Source organism: Drosophila suzukii, chromosome X, assembly GCF_043229965.1.
Source record: "Drosophila suzukii chromosome X, CBGP_Dsuzu_IsoJpt1.0, whole genome shotgun sequence".
In the NCBI taxonomy this organism is placed as follows: domain Eukaryota; kingdom Metazoa; phylum Arthropoda; class Insecta; order Diptera; family Drosophilidae; genus Drosophila; species Drosophila suzukii.
The window spans coordinates 2,813,530-2,839,051 of record NC_092084.1 but is presented as its reverse complement, the minus strand read 5'-3'; the positions used below and the strand labels follow the sequence as shown (position 1 = coordinate 2,839,051).

Here is a 25,522-nt window from a genome sequence, read left to right as displayed (position 1 = left end):
TGCTTTGTTGCGAAAATGACAACATTTTAACCCAGCACACACACACACATACACTTGGCTTTCCCCGTCCCGCCCCCAACAGAGTTTTCCACACCTCCCCGCCCACAGAATTTTCCACTTGCAATGGACGCGACTTGTGTCGACTTTTAATGGTTTTTCATCTTATTAGCAGGCAAAAGTTCTTTGTCGCCGTTGTTGTGGATGCCACGCCCCCTGGAAATGTAGAAGGGCGGGGGGTGGAAAATGGCTAACAGCTACAGATTTATTTGCAATTTTTGCTCATTTGGCAAAACACAAAAGCGAGTAAAGTAGAGCCAAAAAAAAACAGAACAGAAAACAAAAATAGACGACGCCAAAGTCTTTTGTCTTTAGCCACTTTGCGAGCCTTCTCTGGTTACTCCTTCCTGACTTGAAAATCCCCGGCCCCACCCCCCAGAATTTTCCATTTCCCACCCGCTTTTCCAGCTTGTTGCTTTTGCTCTGCTGTTGCTGAGGGCGCATAATTAAAAAAGTTTCATTTCATTTTGTTGGGTTTCTTGGTTCGTTTCGCCTCTGTTTACGTTCATTTGTTTTCTTGCGTGGGTTTCTGGGGTTTTTCCCGCCCACTTTCCGCCCCCGCTTTTCTAGATTTTCCATTGCAGCCGTTACAGCCCAGGGAAATTCAGACGTCGTCAGTTTGTTTGCTGCCCTTTGTCTTAATGATTACCGCCTTCTTGCGTTTTTTGCATGCTTCGTTTAATTTAATATTAATCTAAGAAGTTTGTTTGTTTTTTATGTGTTCTCCTTATTTGGCTGTAGACCAGAAAGCTGCAAATGACTCGGAATTATATGGTGGGGCTGGGTTTGTAAATGGATTATGAGGCACATGACCACGGCAAATTTGCATACAAAAGTTACACATAGTGTTCTGTTAACAGATCATCAAGTCTTGTTACAGAATATTTATTCAAAGGGTGTAATCGCATCTTGATGTTAATATTGAAATAGTGCTTCTTAAAAATATCCCAAAATATATTCCTTACATAGTATACGAAGGGGATAACTGACCTGTAAATAATATTGTATTATTATTAAAATACTTATAAAATCATCTCCTTTAATACTACTTTTTACTAGGTTATTTACTAGAATATCCTAACATATCTTAGAAAGTTAATCGGTATTTTAATCTTTTTGTTTATATATGTTTTTTTTATTTTTCCTATGTTGCGCTGGAAGTATTCTCCAATTGAATTGAAGATCTCTCAGCACAACTCCCTTACAACTTAAGCATCCCCTCAGTGTTTTTTCACCTTTTGTTGATTAACTCAAGTATTTTGGCATTCAAAATGTTTGGCAAATGAATTTTATATTCGCGCGTCTGGGAGTTTCACTTTATGGATATTTCAAATATGCAGCGCACCGTTTAGGGGGTGGGTTTTTTCGTCCGTCAGGCGGTGGAGGGTTAACCGTGGAGGGGTTAAGGGTATGGTATCTGGGATTTGGAATATGAACCAGACGGCGCCACAATAGTTGGCATGTCAAAGTCGCCGCACGCTACTTAATATTGCATTGGCTGCAAAGGAAGTGCATATAGTTGCATTCCCGATTTTCAGACCGATTCGGCCCCGGCTTAACCCCCATAACCCCATAACCCCATAACCCCTGACCCGCAGCATCCTCCGCTCATCCATTCATTCATTCATTCATGCCCCCTGCAAATCTGCATGTCTGCACGTTGGTGAGTGTGTGTTTTTATGAAGCTTTCACAACTCCGTCGGGGGTTAATTTTCGCGGAAAGCGCTCCGTTCCCATCCGAAATTCCGAATCCGCACTTTAATTTCCATGTGCAGTTGCCGTTTTGGCCATGGCAACCCATAGGGTCATAGAAAATCTATAAATTCGCTGGATAATTTGCAGCTGCCGTGGGAGTGCCAGAAAGAGTGGGTGGCTGGTGTGGATCTGTGCCCTCTGATTGCCTGGGAATGGTCGCCGAAAATTAACATTTAATATTTCACCGGGGATGGGAACCTGAAAAGATTGGCGAAATTCCTTTAATAATTTCGAAAATCCCGAATACAAGCATAGAACCTTAAATTATGTCAGGAAAGGGAAGTTCCTTACAAACCGTTGTTGGGTTTATGAAACGCACTTATAAAAAACTAAGCATATCCAAAGTATAATGAATGAATGCTAAAAATGATCTTAATACCAATTTGTAATTATAAATAGTTTATAAGCACAATGAAATAAATAAGAATGAATGTTCCGTTAAGATTTAATTTAGTTAATATTAAACCCCAATAATTTACATTCCATTTAAAATCATATTTTTCAGGCAAGAGCTTCACCCTGACGATTGTCATCTCGACGAACCCCATCCAGATAGCCACCTACACGAAGGCCATCAAGGTGACCGTGGATGGGCCGAGGGAACCCAGATCCAAGGTGCGACACCAGGGATTCCATCCGTTCGCCTTTGGGCCACAACGTTTTGGACCGGATCCACTTATGGCCGGATTGCCCTTCAAGTTGCCAGGTGAGCGGAACAGGTTGAGCATTCCGGGGGAATCGGATTTGGAAGGCTTAGGCGATAACATCACCGCCACACTGGCAAAAAAACTTTGATTTGACTTTAATTTGTGGGCCTTAATTCCTTTATTTCAAAAACCATTTTTCGATTAATATATACAAAGATACAAAATAGAGCTTTAAACTCATCAACTAAATACGAGTTTTTTATGAATTTGGCTTAGACTTAGAGTGGGTTGCCTGGCCACTGGCTTGATTTCGGGAACTTTCTCTCAGTGCAGTGAGTTGAGCGGAGCTAAACTGGGAACTAAGCGGCTTTTGGGAAATGGCCTCAAGGGCTTGTCGCTCGTTAGACACCGAACCACACGTATCAATGTCGACCGGGCAGCCGGGGGTTAATGCTGATGGGCGGGAGTGCTGGTGGTGGGTTAAGGCCAGGTGAGCTTATTGCATGTCTATTTTGGCCGCGGGCCACACGCGAAATTAGCTGTAAATAAATATACCTTTTATCCAGGGGTTAAACGAACCGAAGCCGAAGTCCCGATGCCCGCGGCTTTGGGCCAACAAAGAGCTGAAAAATCCGGCCGGGGATAGGGATTGGCTAATGGGTTAATTAGAAATCTTTGCCTATAACCCGATAGGTCGGCATTATACCCCTCATTATGATAAGAACCCGCTCTGGGGTTTCCATTTCCGTTTCCACCGATGGCCGCGAGCTTCCTTTTCGGGCTCATCGCCAATTGAGTTGGGCTTAGTCCTTAATGAGCTGACTTGCGCTTTTATGGATTGTGGGGTTAAGGGTTATGTCTAAAGAATTACGAAAAGTTGGCATTTTAAAGGGCTACAAGTGGCTATGGAAGCCAGGCTAGGTTAAGAGGTTATTGGTGTCTCGACCTGTGTATAATACGCGACATACTACATTTCCAGTAAACTAAAACAACCACTTTTTATTAAATATTTATTAATTTGATTCATCATAAAATTGAAAAGCCTTATGTAGCAAGAACTTAAACTACTTTTGTTTAGAATATAACTAAAATTGGTTTACTCCTGATCAAATATTATTAATGAGTTGAAAGACTATCATTCTAGGAGATAACATATTTGTAAAAGTCCATAATTATATTCATCTTTGGTTAGGAGTATGCGCTTTTAAAGTTTAAGTAATCATATAGATTACTTTAACAAGTAGTTGACACCTGAACAAATAAATAAAACGAAAAATTTGTAATTAGTTAAAAACTACAATTCTTTGAGAAAACGAGTTCCTTAAAATCCATTATCAAATTGAGCTTTGGCTAGATGCTCCTATGACTTTTGGGCTTTCAAAAAAGTACTTTAATGTTATTATTCAGTTTAGAATAGTTATTTTAACCTTTGGTTAGGAGTGGCTATGACTTTTGGGCCACCTATCCCCCACCGATTTGCGGCAAAAAGTTAACACAAAGAGCCCGACTTGTCCGCTTCATTAACACCTCAAGCCATCAGCATAAAGATGATGACAAATGAGGCGGGCAAAGGACCCAGGACGAAACACGAAGGGTGATGGGTTCCTGTCAATGCCACCCTGTGCTCAGCCGAATGTGTGCCCTATTTATGGAAACAGAGCGAGACACAATGGAGGCGACAATTATACAACAAAACAACAGCTTGAAAAATCCATTAAAATGATTTTAATCCTTTAACGAGTCACGAGAAGCGACTTGGAAATGCGCATCGCGGGGGTTAAATGTAAACCCAGAAGCCCGAAAATCCGAATCCGAGGACGAGGCCGAGGCTGAAGCCAAAAACCCAACCCTTAAGCCTTAAATTATTTTAAAGAGCCCCGCGCGACTGTTGCAACAATAAACACGCGATATAACCAGGCTGCGAACAAGGATAACGATGGCAAGGACGATTGTCCTTGGGGGTGGGAAGTCCGTGCCCCGGAAATAACCAAAAACAAAAAATAAGAAACAGTCGTCGCCTGGTGAACAAATCGCTTTTGATACGCTTTGATTTTATTAAAATTTAACAATTTCGCTATGAAATTTATGAGGCCTTCGGGTGGTTCAGTTCACTTCGATTTCAATTGGATTCGCTTCGGCGAAAAGGCTTACGAACCACTTGTTCTTTTGCGATTGTATCATTTACGATCTCGCAATCAGTCTGCCTTAAGTGAGCAAATATCCCTCGACTTTCTCTGGGATGCTTATAGAAAATGACTTTTGGGTTTATGTACTTAAAAGATATTTTATTGGCTTAAAAAGCAATATTTTTATGTTAATTGGACATTTTACTACCAAAAATATATATATTACAGACTAAATAAATTTAAAATAGCTCAGAAATCGTAATTTGTTTAATTAAAATTACAGATAGTAAGTCATCTCAATGTTCTTCAATTTTATTAATTTAATTGTAACTTTAACAACATTGTTGTTATTAATTTTACAAGAAGTGTTTTTTAACAACTGTTGAAAGGAATTTAAAGAGTTTCTTGAGCTCAGTACCAAGTTCGCATGTCATTGCCTAAAAACCTTTGGCTAAACTGTTACCCATGTCCTGGGGAATCACTTAAAGAAATAACTTGTGACCCCGGGGGAATTTGGAGGGGGATTCCCCGGCCCGCCCCACTTCGTGTGCAAAGTGACACAGCAGCTGAAAAAGTCTCAAAATTACATTAAAAACTAAAAGGACTTTGTGCCAGGACATGCGTGCGTGTGTTGGTGAGTAGTTTTTTGGCATACGGAAAACGTAGTTGACTCCTTTAACGGGATCTCGGGCTGCGTGTCAGGGAAAGTTTGCCAAATGATTAAAAGGACTCGGCAAATATGTGCGAGAGTAGTTGGGTAGCATGGCATAAAATATATAGTGGAGTGTCCTTTCCGCCCGGAGACGATGTAACGAAATAAACATAAAATGGCGTTGTAAGCAGAAGCACATTAGTGACAAGTTTTCAGAGGGTCCCCGGGACACTGAGCGAAAATGTGCCCTAAAACGGAATGTTTTCATGCCTCTTGATCGTTGATCGTTCTTAGAGAGATTTTTTGATGACAAATTGTGTCTTCAACAATTTCTAAGATCCATAATTAGTTATTTAAATCGATTTAATAGTATTTACAGAAATACGATACATTGTTAAGAGAAATGTAAGCACATCCTAATAATAATATAATGTTAAATAATATATAACATAACAATATAATAATTATTTAATATTAATATACGTAATATAGCTATAATAGATTTCCTTTCTGTGCCTTTTCCGAAATTTCCCTACTTTCCTGAATTTCCACACATCCTTTAGAAGGTGCCACCTCGCTCTCTCCCCCTGCGTGTGTGTGTGTGGAAAAGTGGAAAATTTGTAGCTTCCGCAGCGGATATCCTGTTTCACACACGCCTTGCTCCTCTCCTCCATCACCCCGCACCCTCTCCTCAAGGTTCTTTTGATGAGCAAGGCGTGTAACTAAAAAAGTTTCGCGTTGCGTTTTTAGTGAAAATTATATTAAAATTTTGCGCTTGATGTAATTTATGTCATAAAAACCCCCAAAGAAAGGCGAAAAAAAGAGTTCCAAAAAAGAGGCGACGATGCGCTAATGTTGTAAATGAATTTTCTGCTCGAATTAATTCCCACGGAACTTGGCAAGACAATGCCCGACATACGAGCGTATGATTTTTTCGCTATTTAAGATTATTTATTTAAAACCCCTTTTTGGGCCGAGTCGCCGTCAAAGGAGAAAGGCAAAGATCAAAGTGTGCTGACTCCACCCTTAAATGCAAATATATGTACGCATTTAAGTACACACACACATGGTTATCCTGGTTATCCTGGATGAGGGTTTACGGTTTTTATGTTGAGGTTTTGGTCCAGAAAGTGAATACCAATCGAGGGAAGATCGCTTTAATTGGGTGCCTTTAAGATATTTATATTTTGCAGCTTCCTTAAATGATATTTCGTTTTATTTTCAAGTAGTTTAAAAGGTGAAACTCGAATTTATTAAGTTCATTTTTCATTCACTTTTCACCATTGACTTGTCTAATTCCTAACCCTTCTCTAAATCCAACGTGAAATAAGACTTTTGTAACCCCACCTTAGAGATTTAGAGAATGGGAATCTTCAAGATACTTAAATTTGGTAACAAATAAATAAATACCATTATTGAAGCTCACATTTACTTAACTTAATTTTTCATCACCATTGACTTGTCTAATTCTTAACCCTTCACTGGCTCCAACATGAACTTAAACTTCAATAGCTCCACCCCACCCCCCCTGCAACATATTCTTTCATGTTCTTGCCCTTTCAACACTCCCACTTTTTCCACCCCGGGGGTGACTTTCGCCCAAAGCCCTTAAAGGGTTAAACGCCGCTGCTTTTAAACAAGTTAATAAACTCGGCTGGCATCACCCTAGCCAAAAAATAAATAAAATATGCCAAAAAAAGCGGGGTAAAGAATGAGATGATTTAGTACATATAATCAAACATGCAGACAGACGCACAAAATTTGCACAGTCACCGTGGGCAGTGGGGGGTTAAGGCGACGAGGCCTACAGCTCAATTTGCCAGACAAGAGCTAAGCACACACACACACACACACACACAGAGGGAGATATTTTAAAGTCATTGTCCTTGTGGGAGTCCTCCGCCCAACCACCCCCTCCCCTTTTTGGGCTGCTCCCCCAAGGACATATTACAGCATTGATTCAATTTCATGTCAATTTACGTGTCAATGCGACACTAATACGCCAAGGGTCGTGGCCTGTGCAAAAATACTGAAAAAGGGAAGCTGCAAAATGGCAAATTTCAGGAGGGGTCTCAACAAGGTGTGCGTTTAAAATTATTTATAACATTTGCGAAAATATGTTTGCCGAAATGTCGGGGAAAACATTTTTTCCTTCGGCTCGCTGAGAAGTATGCTACCATTTTTTTTGGCAATAACTTGCGGCCTGTTTGCGCCTTGGCCTTCACTCGTATGTGTGGGTGAGCACTGCGAGAAAATATGTGCGTTTTGTTTATAAGTTAAAAAGTTCAGCGAGTGAATATATTATTGTGAGAGAAATACAATTATTACGTAAATATTATTTACCTATTTGAATCATACCTTCATTTATTAAATATAAAATGGTATAACCTGTCTAATAATCATTTTATTATTTATATATTTTATTTTACTTTGATTATATATTATTTTATTAAGATTACTAAAATTAGCAAGCAAATATTATTAACCTATTTAAATCTTATACTTAAATAATTTCATTTCAATTATTAAATTTAATTTTATATTATCATCATTATAATGATTAGTTTGTTGTTAAACATTATTAAATAAATAAAAATTAAATAAACTTGCATAATTTTCTCGCTCTGTGGTTGTGGTGGTGATGGTGTGGCCTTGTGTGTGTGAGGTTGGCATGCCAAGGCAGCACACCCACACCACTTTACCCATGTCTCACTTATTGAACGCATGTGTTGACAACACTTGTGTAACGGTGAATTTGTGCGTATTGTGCGTGTGTGTTGGGGTGGGTGGGTGTTGATTTTCGGAGGGCTGGCAGATTCCGTTACCAGGGATCCCTGTCAGGAGCTTACAAAACAGCAACAAATTTGCCAAAACAATTTGCAAATCTACAACAAATACATGTAAATACTGATATGACAGACACTTTGCATGAGGAGGGGGTGGGAGAAGGGGCTGGGGTGGCGACCTTTCACCTGTGGCGAATGCCGCCGATAAGTGATTGGCAACAGCTGCCTGGCTGGGAGGTCTTTATTAACTTGCTCCCTTTTTTTTTGGTATTTTGCCGGCCGAGGCGAAGAAAATTGTGCGATTTTTACTTGTCTACCAGGGTTGCCAGGTGGCCAACCAAAGCAGCGGTTGTCGGGGGTCAGAAATATGTTTCCAAATCGTAAAATTATTAAGTCACACAGTGCTGTGTTACTTAAGATTTTTAAATTTTAATTTTACATTTCTGAAATTTGTAGCTTCTTAATTTCAAATGGAACCTGAAAAACATATTTTAATATTTTATATAAATGAGACGAAGAAAGGCTCTTAAATATTTAGCAGACTATATGATTATATGAGGGTCATAACTATAAGCAATAACTTAACTTGCATTTGGGAACCCATAAATTAATTTTGAAATTAAACATATTATATTATTAAGCTTCGGCAATTGCATTTATAAATAAAGTTGAGATTTTACGGGTTTTATTATAGTCCTTAAATATAAAATGAAATGAATAAAATATATTTACTACTTGGAATAAATGTTTCTGTTTATTTTAATGTGTAGCTAGCTAAAACCAATTTGATTTTCAAAAGCCAAAGGAGTTCCGTTTAATTTCCTTCATTTTATTTTAAGCTTAAAATAAAAGTATAGTTTTTGACTGGAAAAACCTCCGCATTTGTATTATAATTATACTTTTTAACGAATAATATAAATAGTCTGGGCAACAAAATATTAAAAAATCTCTTTAGATAGCAGTTGTTGGAGTTTTTTAGAATATTGACGCGCTGTCTTTTTTCTGATCAAAATGTTTAATAATTTCTGCTTGGCCATGGAACATTTCTACAAATTTATAACTTGCAATGTAGGAAAGAATTTATTATTTCGCCTTGTTCCTTTATTTTAATATTAATTATTTAATATTTTGTTTTGTTATTATATTACTTAAAAACCAATAAAGGCACTGACAAATAATGAAAGCCAGCGGCAAAATCAAAGCAGCCGCCGCGATGTCCGCGCTGAACGGAAAACAGCAACAGAATTTCCTTGCTTTCTTTATTTTCCGACTGCCGCCGGCGTCGCTTTTCCTTTTCCCTTTGTGTTTGTGTTGGTGTTTATGGCGCTGATGCGCAGCCGTCGAATTTTCTGCTCTCGGCAAATTTTGAGTGAAACTCGAGCGGACTGGAGTGAAAATGCGAGCCATGTACTTGGGCGATTTCCCCTGATTCGTCGGCCGGGCTCAAATGGGAAAATCGGTGGGGTGGCGAGCGGGGGTGGTGCTCAAAACAGTAGCGCCTCCCCCGCTCAGCCCACCCAAAAAAAAAACCACCCGCCACCCCCTTATTTTGTGGTGAGTTAGGAAACCGGCTTGCTTTTCTGTTTTTTCCTTTTTTGCCCCCCTTTCCCGATTTTCCAAGGCAACGTCTTGTGGTGAGAAATTGTTGCGCGCCGCTGAGTTTTTCCTTTTCCATTTTTATTTTTCCAGCAGCAGCAGCGGCGGCAGCAGCGTTTTCTTTGCCGCTCTTCGGGCGAGCTGTCGCCTTTCGTTTTCATTGTGGGCGGCTGGGGGCTTTTCCGGCAGTGGGCGGATTTTCCTGCTTTGCCGGCGGAATCGCAAATGCCGTCGGTGGCATAGAAATTTCAGCGCATTTGCCGACGGCAAGTCGTTGGGATCGCAAAATTTCTTGGCGAAAATAATTAGAAGCCAAGAAATTGACTACCTAGATGTTAAATAAAATAAATAAGCTATGCGAGTAAATATTTATAATTTTGCACAAATTAGTTTATAAATGTAACACTTTTTTCTATAATGTTAATATTTAAATATAATGTTATTTATATTTATTTCATTAAAATTATAATAATTAAATTGAATATATGATTGCAACTATATATTTAAATCATAATAATAAAGAGCGGCATTTTTCATACAGTTAAATTATTTTTATATTTGCTTATTACTCTATTAAAGTGATAGATAGCTATTCTAATCCATTCCTTTAAAGTATAAAAGGACAAGTAACATTTACTTATATGACTAACAAATAAATTTGATTAGATTTTGTTTTATGCAAAAATTGCACATTACTTTGTAAGACCCTGAAATATAATTAGGTGACAAGTTTATAATTTCAAAACACTGATTAACTCAATTTGCGGTATATAATTGGCAAGGTTTTAAGTTGTTATTTTTTAGCTAGATAAATAATTATTTTTTTCTGAACACAGCAAATATTTTTCATTTTATTATTGCTACAAGTATGTCATTAAAACGTTCCTTGAAATTAAAAAACAATTAATGAGGGGGACGTAACAAATCCTTAAATATTTTATTATTATTAAAATATAGATTTCCTCCAGATTTATTTGGTTTCTTGGCCGACAATCGAGCGCACTTTCTGGCCAAAGTTTATATGGCGGCAACAAGCATACGCCCTGTGTGCCCGTCGCATGCTCGTCCTGCCCAATCCCTTCCCTTTCCCTCTCCCTCTCCCTCCCCAACCCCTTCCCTTTCCATTAACCCATGGCAACCAACCAGAATCTCCCCACAATGCGGTACCCAAAAATGGCAAAAACAAAAAAATAAGATAACCGAAACCTAGGAAGAAAGTCTAGAAGAAAAGAAAGCGGAGCGGAGGAAAAAGAAAGCCGAAGCGTAGGACGCCGGACTCATGAAAGCTTTTTGCGGCGCACCAATGGCACCGCGTTATGCTCTTACACACACTACGGAGCAGACACACACACACATGCACAGGGGGAGGGTCCTGGGAGAGTCCTTGGCGGGAGAGGGGCCGGGGAAAGTGGGGGAGTGGGGGAGTGGGAGGCGACTTTGAGAGTGTCCCAAGTGGGAACTCACTCACACAGAGCAGCCATCGACGAATACCGTTACGTGGGGGCAAGACAACCAAAACAAAAAAGCAAAAAAACAGAAAAGGAAAATGAAAATGAAAAACGGGACGAAAGGAAAAGCACTGGGAAAGCGGTGGAAAAGCCGAGGAATGGCAAACCCAAAACTGACACCAAAAGCGGCTAACCCTTTATCGCACATAGGGTTTCCTTACAGGACCGCATATTTAGGTTGCAGTTATGGGGTCTCTCTCCCTCTCGCTCTCGCTGTCTCGCTCGCACACTCTCCCTCTCTCTCTCTATCCTTCCCCCCTTCGCAGTTGTGTGTGTGTGTGTGTGTGCTTTGGACACAGACAGTGGCATACATATGTACATAGTTTTGGGTTACCCAAAATCGACGTGATGTTATATTATATGGAAAACACAATTTGCTCAACGGTCTGCCATCGCCTCTGCCGCAGTCGCAGTCGCAGTCTCAGTCGCTGCCTCTGCCGCAGTCGACGTCGACGCCAACTTTAAGTAGCACTCGAAATCGTGGGCGGTAACGATTTCTATATGTGTGCAAGGGAACCTAGAGGAAAAATGTAGGAGTTAGGAAAAATAAGGAGGGGGGGTACCAAAAAAAGGGTGTAAAAATAGTAGTAGATGGGCAGAAGTAGGGAGCTCTATGGGGCTATAAGTAGGGGGGATATAACGATCCTTGTACTTCTGCGGACCGTTACTACTGCCATTTTGCGTGACAGAACTATAAAATGGTGTCCCAGCTGGTAAAACACCAGAACACGAAATATACAAATGCACAATCCAACAAGGATTTAATATAAATAAGCAGCAAAACAAGATAGTAATCAGAAAAACTATAACCACAATTATTGGTGCATTAATATCCATATTAATTTGATAGATAAGGAAATATTTTTTTCTAACAGTTCTAAAAGCTTATAAGAACCCATAAATCCAACCTATCTTGAGGAATTAAAAAAGAGATCATTAAAAATCAGTGTGCTTAGAAAACGAATTTAATCTCAAGAGCTCAAGTGACAATATAGCACAGGGGGTTAAAAACTAAAATTGTTTTTCATTTTTCCGTGTTGTTATGGATAATCCTCCAGCCAAAGACATTTAATAATGAAACCATCTTGTAAGCCCCTTTCAGTGGAAAAGTTTGAAAGGCTCTTTGGCAGACAATGGGTGCTCAAACGAAAGTTGCCATCTCAGTGACATCCGTTGCTATATAGTGCACGTATATAAATGGCACTATATTGAAGTGCACACCCACCGATTGTTTTTTGCCCGCCTTTGTTTTGACTGAGCAGCAAAAGTTTCCATCGAAAAAGACGCCAGACATGGCGAAATGTCGAGATGATGACAACTTCCACTTGTCGTAGTTTGACCCAGTTTTCCGCATTGTACCGATATCAATGACTATATACACAGATATATAGAGAGCTATAGATACAGATACAGATACAGATATAGGTGTAGGTGTAGATACGGATGTGTGTGCGGGTGGGAAAATGAAAATGTCATGCAGCCATGCCAATCAAGTAATGCAGCTGCCTCAAGACGCAAGACGCTGTTCGAGACGGTGGGTGGGAAAATGTGGGTGGGAAAAGTGGGCGAGAAGTGGGCGTGGGTGGTGCTGCAGTGGTTCGTTTGGTTGGTTCGTTGGTGTCACATTTTCGGTGAAATTTTGGTTTGCAAACTTTGGCAAAACTTGGCCAAGTATTTGGCCTCAAGTGTGTTAAAACGAGACGGAGACAAACCAGCCAGTCCGCCGGCGAGAGAGACGGCTAGATGGGTGCGCGAAAGAGAGAGGGCGAGAGTCGGGCATGTGAGTGTATTGTGGTCGGTCTGCCGCCGGAGAATTCTCCGCTCCGCTCTTCTCTTCGCAGCCATCTCTTTCGCTCGCTCAGCTCCGTCTTGGCGTTTTCTTAAGCCTTGGCTCGGCTCCTTGCAATCACCTATAGTCAAAGAAAATGCGATGTATTGGAGTAAAACCATGTATATTATTTAATGATGTTTTATACAAAAATAATAATACGATTTAAAAATTCAAGAAGAAGTGATATATTCAACTTAAAAAGTCAAAGAATTTCGTAGCCTAAAGAAATGCTACTATTTTCGTTACGTTTTTAGGACCAACATTAGTTTAAAAATAAGTGATTTGTTTTTTTGGCTATAAAACTATATTAGTTATAATATTTTTTTTAAGAAAAGTTATAATTATTAATGGGAGTAAGTTAACTTTATACATTGCATTATAATGTATTTGTTTTCCTTATGTTTTTGGCAATGCAACCCACAGTTTTTGAATTCTTTATTTACCTTAATACCTACAAAGCTTTATAACACTCATATATTTTTGGTGAGCATTATTGGAAATACCCCTGCCCCACATGGCGTATGTGTGATATTTTCTCCGAGTGTTATTTGCGGCTCCTTCTGGTCCTTTTGGCTCTGTCGCCGTCGGCATCGCCTTCAGCCATCTTATGCTGCATCTTCCTTCGGGCTTCTGGCGAGGACGGAGGCATCCTGCAGGATGCCCGCAACTGTGGGCTGCCACTTGATGGCGGCCACATGGACATGGGCGGCCGAGGAGCAGCCGACAGGGATGGAGCGATTGCCATGGCGAGAGCGAGACGCCACTGGCTGGGGGATAATTTTAATGAATTTATTTAGGAGTTTGTCTTTGGGGCAGGTGGCTTCTGCAGACATATACAAAAGCAGCAATGGCCGCCACTGCAAAGGGGCTGTGATTCGGGGGATTGGGGGCCTTAAGCCCCCTTTCGAGGGGTACTCCTTGGCCAATGTTGTTTTGCAGCAACCGAAATGTGCGGCAGCATTTTTGGTCTTGCACAGTGGGCTATATGTGGTCGAGACGAGGCTTTTGGCTCTTGGCTCCTGGCTCTTCTGGCCCCCATCTTGGCCCTCGTTTTTCTGCTCTTGGCTCATTTTTTCGGGCTGCGAGATTTCGGTTATTGGTCTTGGCATTGCACTTGGCGCCCCCAAAGGATTCGGCCGGAATGAACTGGTTTTTGGGGCCCCATGAACTGGCCATCTGGAAGCTCTTATGTATAAATTGTAGTTTAAATAAATAGATACAAATGTGTACTTGTTATAAAGGTCTTGCAATTTTATTAATCTAATGTGATTACAAATATTGTAAGGAAAATATCTACTTTAAGGGTTACCCTTCTTCTAAGATGCCTATTTTACTTTATTACATTCCGACCTAATTGTTTTTATATTATTATAAATAACATGTCAAAATTCTAAATGTTTAATGTGCTTATATTTATAGGCAATATAATTAATATAAAACCGACAGGAACTATACCTTTTTAAGTCATTCTTAATATCAGTTTTTCGTAATTGAGTCAATCTATAACTATTTTAATTTTATAATAATAGAACTAAAGTGATTTAATGGTTAGTTGTTTGTTTTGTTTCTGATATTTTGGAAAATGATTCTATGGATTATTTTGTTTATAAAATACTGGGCTTACTTCTGTTGAAAAAATTGCAAAAATTAAAAGCTCTATCTTTTCTGTTGGTTACTTTGATTAACCTACGATTTGAGCTCGGTGAAAAAATTGCTAACATCTTTTATGAATGCCAATCCTAACTCAACTTTTTGTTCCTTATCCTTGCAGGATTTGCCCACCATCTGGTGGGGATGCACAGCCACCTGCATGCGCCCGATTGGCGTGCCCACATGGCCTTGGGCGGTCGCCCGGCCGCCTTTCCCGCCGCCCCCTTCTTCACCCACCATGCGGCGGCCTTTCCCACCGCCACTGGCCTGCGTGGACTGAGTGGTTAGTGCGAGAGATATTTCTTTTAAGATATCCATTAAATAAAATTTAACATAATGCATATTGTTTTCCAGGGGACAGCCAGCATCAGCAGCAACTGTCCACCGTGGGGGCGGCACACAGCACCACCAGTCCGGAGGGTTCCCCCACCACCACCACCACGAGCGGTACGCAGTTGAGCGCCTTTGTCCAGCCGCCGATGACGTCATCGCCGCCGCCGATCACCAGTTTGCAGAATGATAATAATAACAATAGCAGTCATAATATTGATGCGGGCTTTGAAAGCGATAGCATTTCGGTGACGGGATCGCCGCGGAAAAGCTTGGGCTCACCTTTGACCCACGACGAGGAGGAGGCGGAAGCGGAGGCGGAGGGCGAGGGGGAGGCGGAGGCGGAGGAGGCGGAAGTGGGCGGCCTAAATCTGAATCTAAATAATGGCGGTATCCCAAGCTCCCTGAGTGAAAGTTCCCCCGGTTCTGGTGGCGCCTTCACCGCCCTCATCCAGCGCAGCGGCAAAAATCCCACGGATTTATTTGGAGGATTTGCTGCCGGAGGAGGAGGAGGAGGAACAGGAGCAGGAGGAGGAGCAGGTGGCAACCACTTCGCACCCAGTGGACACAGCTTCAATCCCGCCCTGGCTGCCCAACTCTTTTTGCAGAGCCCACTCTTGCCGCAATCGAGCCAATGGCTGTACACCCAGCTGTATGGCAGCTACAGTGATCTCCCGTGGTTGAGGAACGCGGCAGCGGCGGCGGCGGCGTCCAATATCAATCCCAACCAGGAGATACCGCCACTCGGCAGCAGCAGCAGCAGCACCACCGGCAATCCCGACCACGACGGCGTCAATCTGATCAAGCGCTGCGTGACCCTGATAACCCACAATCCGCCGGATGCGGAGAATGCCAATCCGAATGCCTCGCCGCCGGTCAGTTCGACGCGGCGATCCCCGTCGCCGGTGGAGACCATCGATCTGGATGACGTCAGCACCACCTCGCGGTCGGCCAGTGGGTCGAGCGGTCACGGGGGCGGAGGTGGAGGGGGCGGACCCATCAGGACGCGAACCCCAAAACCATCGGCGGATGTCTGGCGTCCCTACTAGCGGCTGGCGGCCGCCTTGCTCGGCACTTGTCTGGCGGCCCAGGGTCACGGGGGCGGTGGGGTGGAAGGTCACAGGGAGGAGGATCTGCAGGATCGGGACACTTAGCTGTTCCACAGTACTGGAAGAAAAATCATGAAAGGAAAAGTCATGGGGCAGCAGCGAGCTTGTGGTGTTGTGAATAGTCGCCATATCGCAGCTGGCGGGGATTGCTTCTTGAATTTGTCAAATCATTCCAAAAATGTATTTTCTTCTATATCTTATGATAATACATATTTAAAGCAAAGACCTTTCATTATTTTACCCTAGGTAATACATTTACTTATTATATATTACAAAAAATTCTTATTTTTTATAATACTTAGGTTTTTTTAGTTTAGATCCAAGATCTCAAAGATATAGCAGAGAATGGAAATTTCTCATATGACTTTTATTTGTTTAGTTAATTGTTTTCTAAACATTGACTTATACTAAAGCTTTACTAAAATCGTAAATTACAATTTACCTTTTTGTTAACCGGATATTTTAACATTTAACATAATATTTTAAGAGCAAGGTGAACATAAATAAATACATTAAAAAAATGTATATTTCACAATAACTAACTAAAAGTGGCAAAAAGATCTATATTCCAATGTTAAAGATCCTTGCCAATGCACTTTCATATTGCATTAATTGTCATACATTTCAGACTATTATTATTTATTTAATATTCTTTTTAAGCCATACATTTAATAGCAGTATATGAAATGTCAAATTCAAGGAGCAAAATTCGCATTAAGTAATTTTTTGTGTTTTTTTTAATGGTCAACCCTAATGTAAGTGGCTCACATATCGAATTTAAATCAATTAGCATGGCCCTAAGAATCAAATATATATATAAACAGTTGAAGGCGGGGGCTCTCATACATAATATATACGAATATATGCGAGATTTGTGTACATTGAACATATATATGGCTCTGTATTTCCCCCTCCTAAATCAATATTGCAAGAAATTAAACATACATAGATGTTAAGGAAATACCATTTTTTTTGCAAGACACCGAAAACGTAAGGATATGAAAAGCGGAAGGAAATAATAAAAACACATATTTTAAAATTTATTAAAAATAAATTTAAGTAATGACATAGAACAAAAAGACACTGAAACACAGACACACAAACATACACCGATTTGTATATAAGGTACTTGAGTAGTGTGCCAAAGATTCGTTAATAAAAATTTCAACTAAAAGAATTATTTTGATAAATGTTTTAAAACGTAGGAGGGAATTTCAATCCTAAGGAAATTTAATTTAAACATTTAACAATTTTAAGATTGAAGTTTTCTAAAATATATGAAGTGGTAAGCCAAGAAATATATTTTTAAATTTATTTCCGGTTTATTTAGTAAACGGCGACATGTTTTATTCAATTTAAAACACTTTTTCCAAAGGCATATTTATATCTTACAAAATTAGAACGAGATACACTTTACAAGTAATGGGGATCAGGTTTAATGCACCCCATTTATAGCCCACATTTTTTCTGAAGCCCCATTTAAGGGTATGGCAAAATCGAGAAGCCGCAGAGAAAGACAAAAAGCGTGTGAGTGAGAGGTAAAGCGGGGATTTGGATAATCAGCGCCGCCAAGAAAAGCTTTTAAGAAAATTAATTCACCCCTGCCCAAGTCCCTTGAAGGGGTTAACACAAATATAAAGCGGAAAAGGAGAATTGAATTTATTGCCGGAGAGTCTTTGGCGGAGTTTTTGGCGCAAATAGAAATCTGGCCAAATAAAAAGTTTAAATAAATGGTCAAACTTGAAAGCGAAAAAATCCAAACAGAAAAATCCTAGAAAAGGGTCTCTCGTCTGAAGGATAAATTGCAAGGAACGGGGCAAAAAAAGGAAAAACGACTTCCAACTTGTGACGTGTACTGGGTACAATTTTTGGCCCAAGCAGCTTATTTAAGTCGTGCGAATAATGAATGAGTTTTCCAGTTTTCCAGCTTTTCAGCTCATATTAAATGAGCTTGGCGGCGATCCAAGAACGTAGCTCTGCGCTTTTCTTTCACTTTTTCTCGCTTTTCCTTGCCTAATGAAGCATAGAAACAATTAGCGAATGGCTTCTAAGACAACAAAAAAAATTGGAAAACAAGGGGATTATCCCCAGGCGAACCCTTTTGGTTAATGTAATCACTTGTGTTAATCCGAGATTATTTATCTTATTCTTGTTTGGTTGGAAACTTTCGTTAACTCTTTTATTCCACTAAGTAGGTGTTGGGGAAATCATTTTTTATAACGCCACTTGAGTATGTTTTAGATTATTATTTGGGATTGTAAAAATTATAAGTCGGGAAAATGATATATACAAAATCTCCTAGAGTGCGCACCTTTCTTATCCTTAGAGTTTAATCTTTTTTGCAGGGCTACAAAACTAATTTGTCAAGTGCCCCACTAATTCCGCCCATATGTGAACCCCATTATTGAGACATCATGTGTAAGTAAAGAAAAGGTTTATCTAGCGTGCTCGAATCAGAAACAAATGGCTGAAAATTAACGCTGCCTTATGAGTTGGAACTGACAAATCGCCAGGCGCATCCTGACCCGATCCCTGTCGTTAAAATCCCAAAATTAACATACTCAAATGTGAACACTTTTCGTCCCAAAAAAGCAGGCGGCCGATGAAATTAAAAATGAATAACATGAAACGAAGGCAATGATGTCCTGTCCTTGGGGGTTGCTTTCCACTTTCCACATTCAACTTTCAACTTTCGGCTTTCCACTTCATCGTTATCAACGCAACCTTGTCTCGTGTCACCTTTTCTGACACATCCTCAACCTCGTTTTCATCCCCATCCACATACCTATTTTTATCCTGCTCATGGTCAATGGTCCTGACAGTCTCAGCTGCATTTTCGGTTTCTTTTGTGTCGGTTAGTCCGAGGTAACAGGGATACATTTCCATATAAAGTGTATCCATTGAAGCGATCACATTCGTCGTTTTGAAAATATGTAACAAATTTGGATATTTCTTGAAAGTGAAATTATATTTAATACATTTTACTAAAAATAACGTTTTATTTATTGTAAATGAATTTATGATAGATAATGTCTTAATGTTAAAATTACGGTATGATGTGATAAGGATATCCTAATCTTTAAAAAGGTTTAGTATTACCATTAATGTATATAACATACTTTTTGAAGAAAAATACTCAATACGATCTAACAATTCTATATGACATTTTATTAATTTAAATGGATTACCATATTTTGGATGTATGATATCTGTTTCTAGGATATTAACGTCTTTAATTCTTCATATGAAGTGAAGGGAATATGTAAATTCGATGAGGGTGTTTATAATAGAGTATATCCTTACGCGTTTTAAATAAAACAGAGCATGTTTATAAGAACAGTTTATATATAAATAATTACTTCATAAAATGGAATAATTAATAAATTACTTTAAAGTTAGTTTGTTAATATTTAGTTATTCTTTAAGGTATCTCCCATTCGATAGGGTGGCCTATAACAGCCGCTTTGGCAGATTTTTGCCCTAACGCTGTGTGTGTGGCAAAGAAATAGAGCATCGGAGTCGGAAATTCCGAACTGCCTTCCAATTTGGCCTGTCAGATGGGAGGAGCAGCCTGTCTGAAGACGTTGTCCTGGCTACCCGTTTCTGCCTCAAATGATGACTGGCATTTGATGGCGACAAATGCTGGTGGGTGGCTGGACCGGGCTGGAAGGGCGGGATGGGCTGGCAATCTTAAGAAACAGCAACGACACAACCTAATAAACTGTTGCCCTGGACGACCAGCATTTGACATTGGCCGGCTTTTAACCTCCGTCGCTCGGTGCGCATTTCCACCAGCTTGTTGGCAACAAAGGACCAAACTTTCATATCGTGTCTGAGGTTGAACAGGTTCGAAATTAAAGCATCTGCTTTCCACTGCCTGAATTTCCCATTTCCACCCATTTTCGACTGTCGCTCAAGCGTTAAATAGAAAATTTTATGGCCACTCGTTGGGAGTGTTAGTGTCCTGGTAACACACGCACACAATTGTCCATCCGGAATTAGAAAGCTATGGTAATATATACATAAATGTATATATAGAGATAATTTTAGCGGGAAGACTTACAGAGGAAATCCACACTTAGAAAGAAAATACTATATCATAGATATAGCTTCAATGAAATGTGGTTGGGATCGATAGCCTTGGTTGTACCTTGCTCATAACAGTCGGTATTTTTGTTGTTAGCCTCGATTTGACTAAATTACGACATAAAAACGGCTTAAAAATAACGTATTTTTCGTTAAAAAATAAGGTTCCCTATTTTTGCACAAAAAAAATCTGTATTTTGGTCGACAAATTGCGAAATGAAGTCAGATTAAGGAATGTGATACCTCGTTGAGCTCGTAATTAAATTCCCAATCGATTGGCATTTAAATCTTCAAACTTTAATTTTTGAAAAATTTTCGAAAAAAATAGATGATACAACCCCTTACAAAAAATGCGAAAATTTGTCAAAAAATTAATTTCCGTAAAAGTGATAGAAATCGATAGCCTTGGTTGTTAGCTGCTCATAACAGTCGCTCATTTTGTTGTGCGCCCCGATTTGACTAAATTACGACATAAAAACGGCCTAAAAACAACGCATTTTTCGTCAAAAAATAAGGTTCCCTATTTTTGCAGAAAAAAAATCAGTATTTTGGTCGACAAATTGCGAAATGAAGTCAGATTAAGGAATATGATACCTCGTTGAGCTCGTAATTAAATTCCCAATCGATCGGCATTAAAATCTTCAAACTTTAATTTTTGAAAAATTTTCGAAAAAAATAGACGATACAACCCCTTACAAAAAATGCGAAAATTGATCAAAAAATAAATTTTCCAAAAAGTGGTGGGGATCGATAGCCCTGTCTGTAAGCTGCTCATAACAGTCGCTCATTTTGTTGTGCGCCCCGATTTGACTAAATTACGACATAAAAACGGCCTAAAAACAACGCATTTTTCGTCAAAAAATAAGGTTCCCTATTTTTGCAGAAAAAAAATCAGTATTTTGGTCGACAAATTGCGAAAAGAAGTCAGATTAAGGAATGTTATACCTCGTTGAGCTCGTAATTAAATTCCCAATCGATTGGCATTTAAATCTTCAAACTTTAATTTTTGAAAAATTTTCGAAAAAAATAGACGATACAACCCCTTACAAAAAATGCGAAAATTGATCAAAAAATAAATTTTCCAAAAAGTGGTGGGGATCGATAGCCCTGTCTGTAAGCTGCTCATAACAGTCGGTCTTTTTGTTGTGCGCCCCGATTTGACTAAATTACGACATAAAAACGGACTAAAAATATCGCATTTTTCGTACAAAAAAAATAGTCCTTATTTTTGAGAATAAAAAGTCGGTATTTTGGTCGTCAGTTTGCGAAATGAGGTCAGAATGTGGAATGTGATACCTCGTTGAGCTCTAAAAAATTTAATTTTTGAAAATTTTTCGAAAAATAAAATGATAAAAAACATCGCATTTTTCGTTACTCGGTAAAGCCAAGCTTTCTCATCTCATGCGATTTCCCCTAGTGTAAGGACAAACACTTGAATCGCATTTTCATTTCAGTAAGTGGGCTTTCAATTAACATGTTCCAGCCCCCTGAAAAGCTGCAGCCCCCATTTAAATGGCAAGTAATTTGACTTTATGCCATTACCAAGCGCCAAAAACTTGTGTGTACAAATCGGAGGGATGGCAAACGACTTGAGACCTGACAGAATTTGCCGTTTGCTGCTAATTATGCCATCATTAGAGACACCCCCACCCCCACATGCCCCACACACTCGCACACACTTGCAATAAATTTGACACCACCCCATTTCGCATGGCATCATGTGACGTCAGTTTATTGCAAATCGTTGCCGGGGGTATTTTCCGGTTATTATGACACATTCAAGCACTTGAATGCACCTGGAGAAAATGCAGCTCGTACTTTTTTTGGTCGATAAAATATTTGCGAAAATAATGAGCTCCTAAAAAACATTGAGTAAAATATTAAAAACTAAATTACATTTGTTTTATTTACTTATGTTCCCAAAATACATTTAATATTATATTGCCCTGATGAGAACTTATTTTAAGTGCATTTCTCCCAGTGAAGACGCACATTTGTAGACACATTTGGCAGCATTTACCTTCGGCAATTGCTATCAAATCACTTGCAGTGCTAATTGCTATGCTTATTATTAATAAATTGCTTGATTGTTGCAGTTGTCGCATTCCACAGATTGAGAAAACAAGGGTTAAATTATAGCAAAATGTATGGGTAATGTGAGCATTTTCGAAATGGAATGCCACGTATGCGAATAAGCTGTCCTTAACGAATGGGAATCTGAAAACTATTTCAATGGTTGTTAATTGTTGAGCCAGAGTAATTTCATGTTAATTATTTAAAAATCAATTTGTTAATTATATATTATTTTTTTTGCGGGCTTAAAAGCAAGTGAAAGTCAATTACCCCAGTGAACCAGTTTTCTTGCCGCTTAAAGAGGAGTTTTGAGAAGATTCTGGGCAATTTTCTCGATTTCAGTTAAACGCCCAATACGCGGGCACACACAGGGAATGAGTTTTCTGGAAGCCAAAATAAACAACAACCAGCAGCCGGCGGCGTCACAAACTTGGTAACGGTTAGGAGAGCCGGAAAATCACATGGTGGGGAGGGGGGCTCTTCAATCGGGTTGGTGGAAAGCGGGGAAAATCGCGGAGCGGGAACCACAAAACATTTTGTTGGACAGCGAACGGCCGGCAAAGGACATCGAAGCGACAGCGTCGCCTGTAACATGACAGGTGGCCTGGCCACCCATCTCCCACGGCCACCCACAGCCACCCTCAGCCACCCACGGCCACCCACATTTTCCCCCGCTTTTCCAGCTTTGTCACAGGAACTGTTAATAATGTGCAGCGTGAGCAGGAACGGAACAGAAAATCAGCGTCATTGGCGCACCTACAACATGCGATGTTGCGGTCAGCGACACAACTTCGTGCCCGGAAAATGGAAAAGCTGCACCCCTCCCCCACCCTCCGTTTTTGGGGAAAAATAAAAAGGGAAACGGAGGGGGGGGGGGGGGGGGGGGGGGGGCGAAAGGCAGGTCATGAGTGACGGCGCCGCTGCGTCAGCGGCATGTAATTTTCACGGTTTTTCGCAAATACGAAAAACGAAATACGCTAGACGAAAATTCCCTCGCTCCAAAAACTGCAGATCCCTCTCTCCCATTTTTCCCTCTAAAACTAAACAGAAATGAGGAGGAAATTCCTGGACTGGAAAGTCGCCCTTTAGAATACCCTATTGAGGAAATATTGGTATTATATAGAAGGTATTAAGTATGGTGTTTACTAAAAAACTATTTATTTACATCTTATTTTGATTACATATTTATAGTATGGTTCGTTTTACATTTATATAATGAAGAAATATTTGTAATATATCGAAGCGGTGTCAAAAAGTCTGCTAGAATTAATTTAAAAACTCTTTATTTATTCTCATTTAGGTTACACTTTACATTTTTAAAGAATGGGTAGTTTTGGAATTTAATAAATATTTTTCCTATTGTGCATTATTTATACACATCGTTAAGATACACATCTTTAAAAAAAAACAAAGTATGTTAAGTATATTATTTATTATTTCTTTGTTCCTTGTTTTCATATTTTATTTATATTTTGAACCATTTATTAGATATTTTAATGCAATTTCCCATCTTATTCGGCATACGCTTTTCTCGATGGATGCCGCGAAAAACAACGCTAACTTATGAACAGAGTGGGCGTGGCTGTTTTGGGGGCTGCGTAGAACAAAGGCTCTTTCCACTTTTCCATGGCTTTTCCTTTTTTCCAAAGCTGTGTGTATGTGTGTGTTTATGTGTGTGTGACAACGGAAAAGCAGAGGGAAATTCTGTTCGGCGGATGAGTGGGAGTGGGGAAAATGCGGGGCTCGCTGGCTTTTTAGCGCCTCCACGGCAAAACTAAAATTATGCAATGCCACGCCCCCTTTCCCCGTGTGTGTGTGTGCATTATAGCATGCAATTTCTGTGCTTCCTTTCCTGTGAGTGTCATTTAATGAGCGCTGCGGGTCAGGGGTCAAAAGTGGGTGGCCATGCAGCTGCAGTCGGACAATGCAACAACGCTTTACAATTTTCATAGGCATTCCATGCATTTTGGTCAGTTTGATGTGGGTTTTCCTTTCCTCTGTGACCCCCCCCCCAACGCCTACACTGCGCGAAATCATTCGACAACAGCAACAGCAACAAGAACGAAACAAAAAAGAAGTAAATTCCCCTCCCATTTCGCCGCTATCAAAGTCAACAAATACTCGGATTCCCTTTTCGCGAGCACCAGGAACGTCCAGCTCATTCAAGTATTTTTCGGCAAATGCAAACACCGAAATAGAACCAGAGAGGGGGCGTGGCAAAAGGGGGTCAGCTCGGGGGGTCGGTGGAGCCCCCTTCACCCATCCAGAAAAAATCCCCTAGCACCCCATTGTCGTCGCTAACAATAATGAGTTCGTAATTTGATGTCGCTGCAGAATACCAGCGGCAAAAGGCACTGAGAATTTTGTCGGAAATCAAATATTGAAATCTTAAAAATAATATTCGAAGTAACCATTAATTAAATTACCATAACAAAAGGAAAGAGAGAGATTTAAAAAAAATTTCGACTATTACATATACTTTTTAACCCGGGATCTATCGCCTATATCCCCCTGTGGATCTGCGCAAACCTTAGATATTTATTTAGATATAATAAAGAAGGAATAATATTAAAATGTAAATTACCATTGGTAATATAAAATATTTTGCCTCATTTCAGATAACCATATAAACAGCTTTAATTTCGTTTCATTGACTTGATCGGCAAATGTTTTTTGTTCAGTGTCCCCGACACAATCCCTTTCCCAGTACCATCAAACATTACAGAAAAAAGAGAGAGCTGAAAAGAAATATCAGCAGTGGAACGCATAGGAAACCGACTCGAACCCGAAACTCCCGTCCATATGTGATTTATCAATGTCCGCTCGTCAGCAGCCATCTATCCAACTAGCCTCAGAGCCACGGCTCCTTTCACTCCTCATTTCCTCATTTCCTCATTTTCACAATTTCCACATTTTCCACATTTCCATCCCCATTGTGTCAGCCGCACATGTTTCCACTTTGAAAATGAGACAAGTCCAGGGCGGGTATAAACTATTACAAGTGTCAATTGAATCGTTCAAATAATTAAAGATCAGCTAAACTTGATAGATGACTGGGCAGGAATTTTGGGGGAATTTCCTTTCAGAGTCAGGATCCCTTAAGGATCAAGATTAGTTGGCTATCAAAGATTGTCTTCTTGAAACGGTGACTGTGATTTTTAGAATCAAAAATCAATTTAATTTTAGAACGGGTATAAGATTTATTGCATCACGATAAATGTTTCAAAAAGTATTGCATTAAGTTTTGAATACTTCTAACACAGTATCATAAATAAAATAACAAAATATATACCGAATTTATTTTGGTAAGTGCATA

General features: G+C 39.8%; 1 protein-coding gene across 1 annotated transcript in view; it reads left to right on the top strand.

The window, feature by feature from the left end:
* The window catches only part of RunxB (Runt related B), a 32,388-nt gene extending 16,195 nt beyond the window's left edge, over positions 1–16,193 (top strand). Inside the window, exons 4-6 of the mRNA XM_065868064.2 lie at positions 2,318–2,518; positions 14,730–14,891; positions 14,963–16,193. Of these exons, the coding sequence (XP_065724136.2) occupies positions 2,318–2,518; positions 14,730–14,891; positions 14,963–15,987 (1,388 nt within the window). The 3' untranslated portion in view covers positions 15,988–16,193. The remainder of the gene's footprint in view (positions 1–2,317; positions 2,519–14,729; positions 14,892–14,962) is intronic.
* Positions 16,194–25,522: the final 9,329 nt, after the last annotated feature.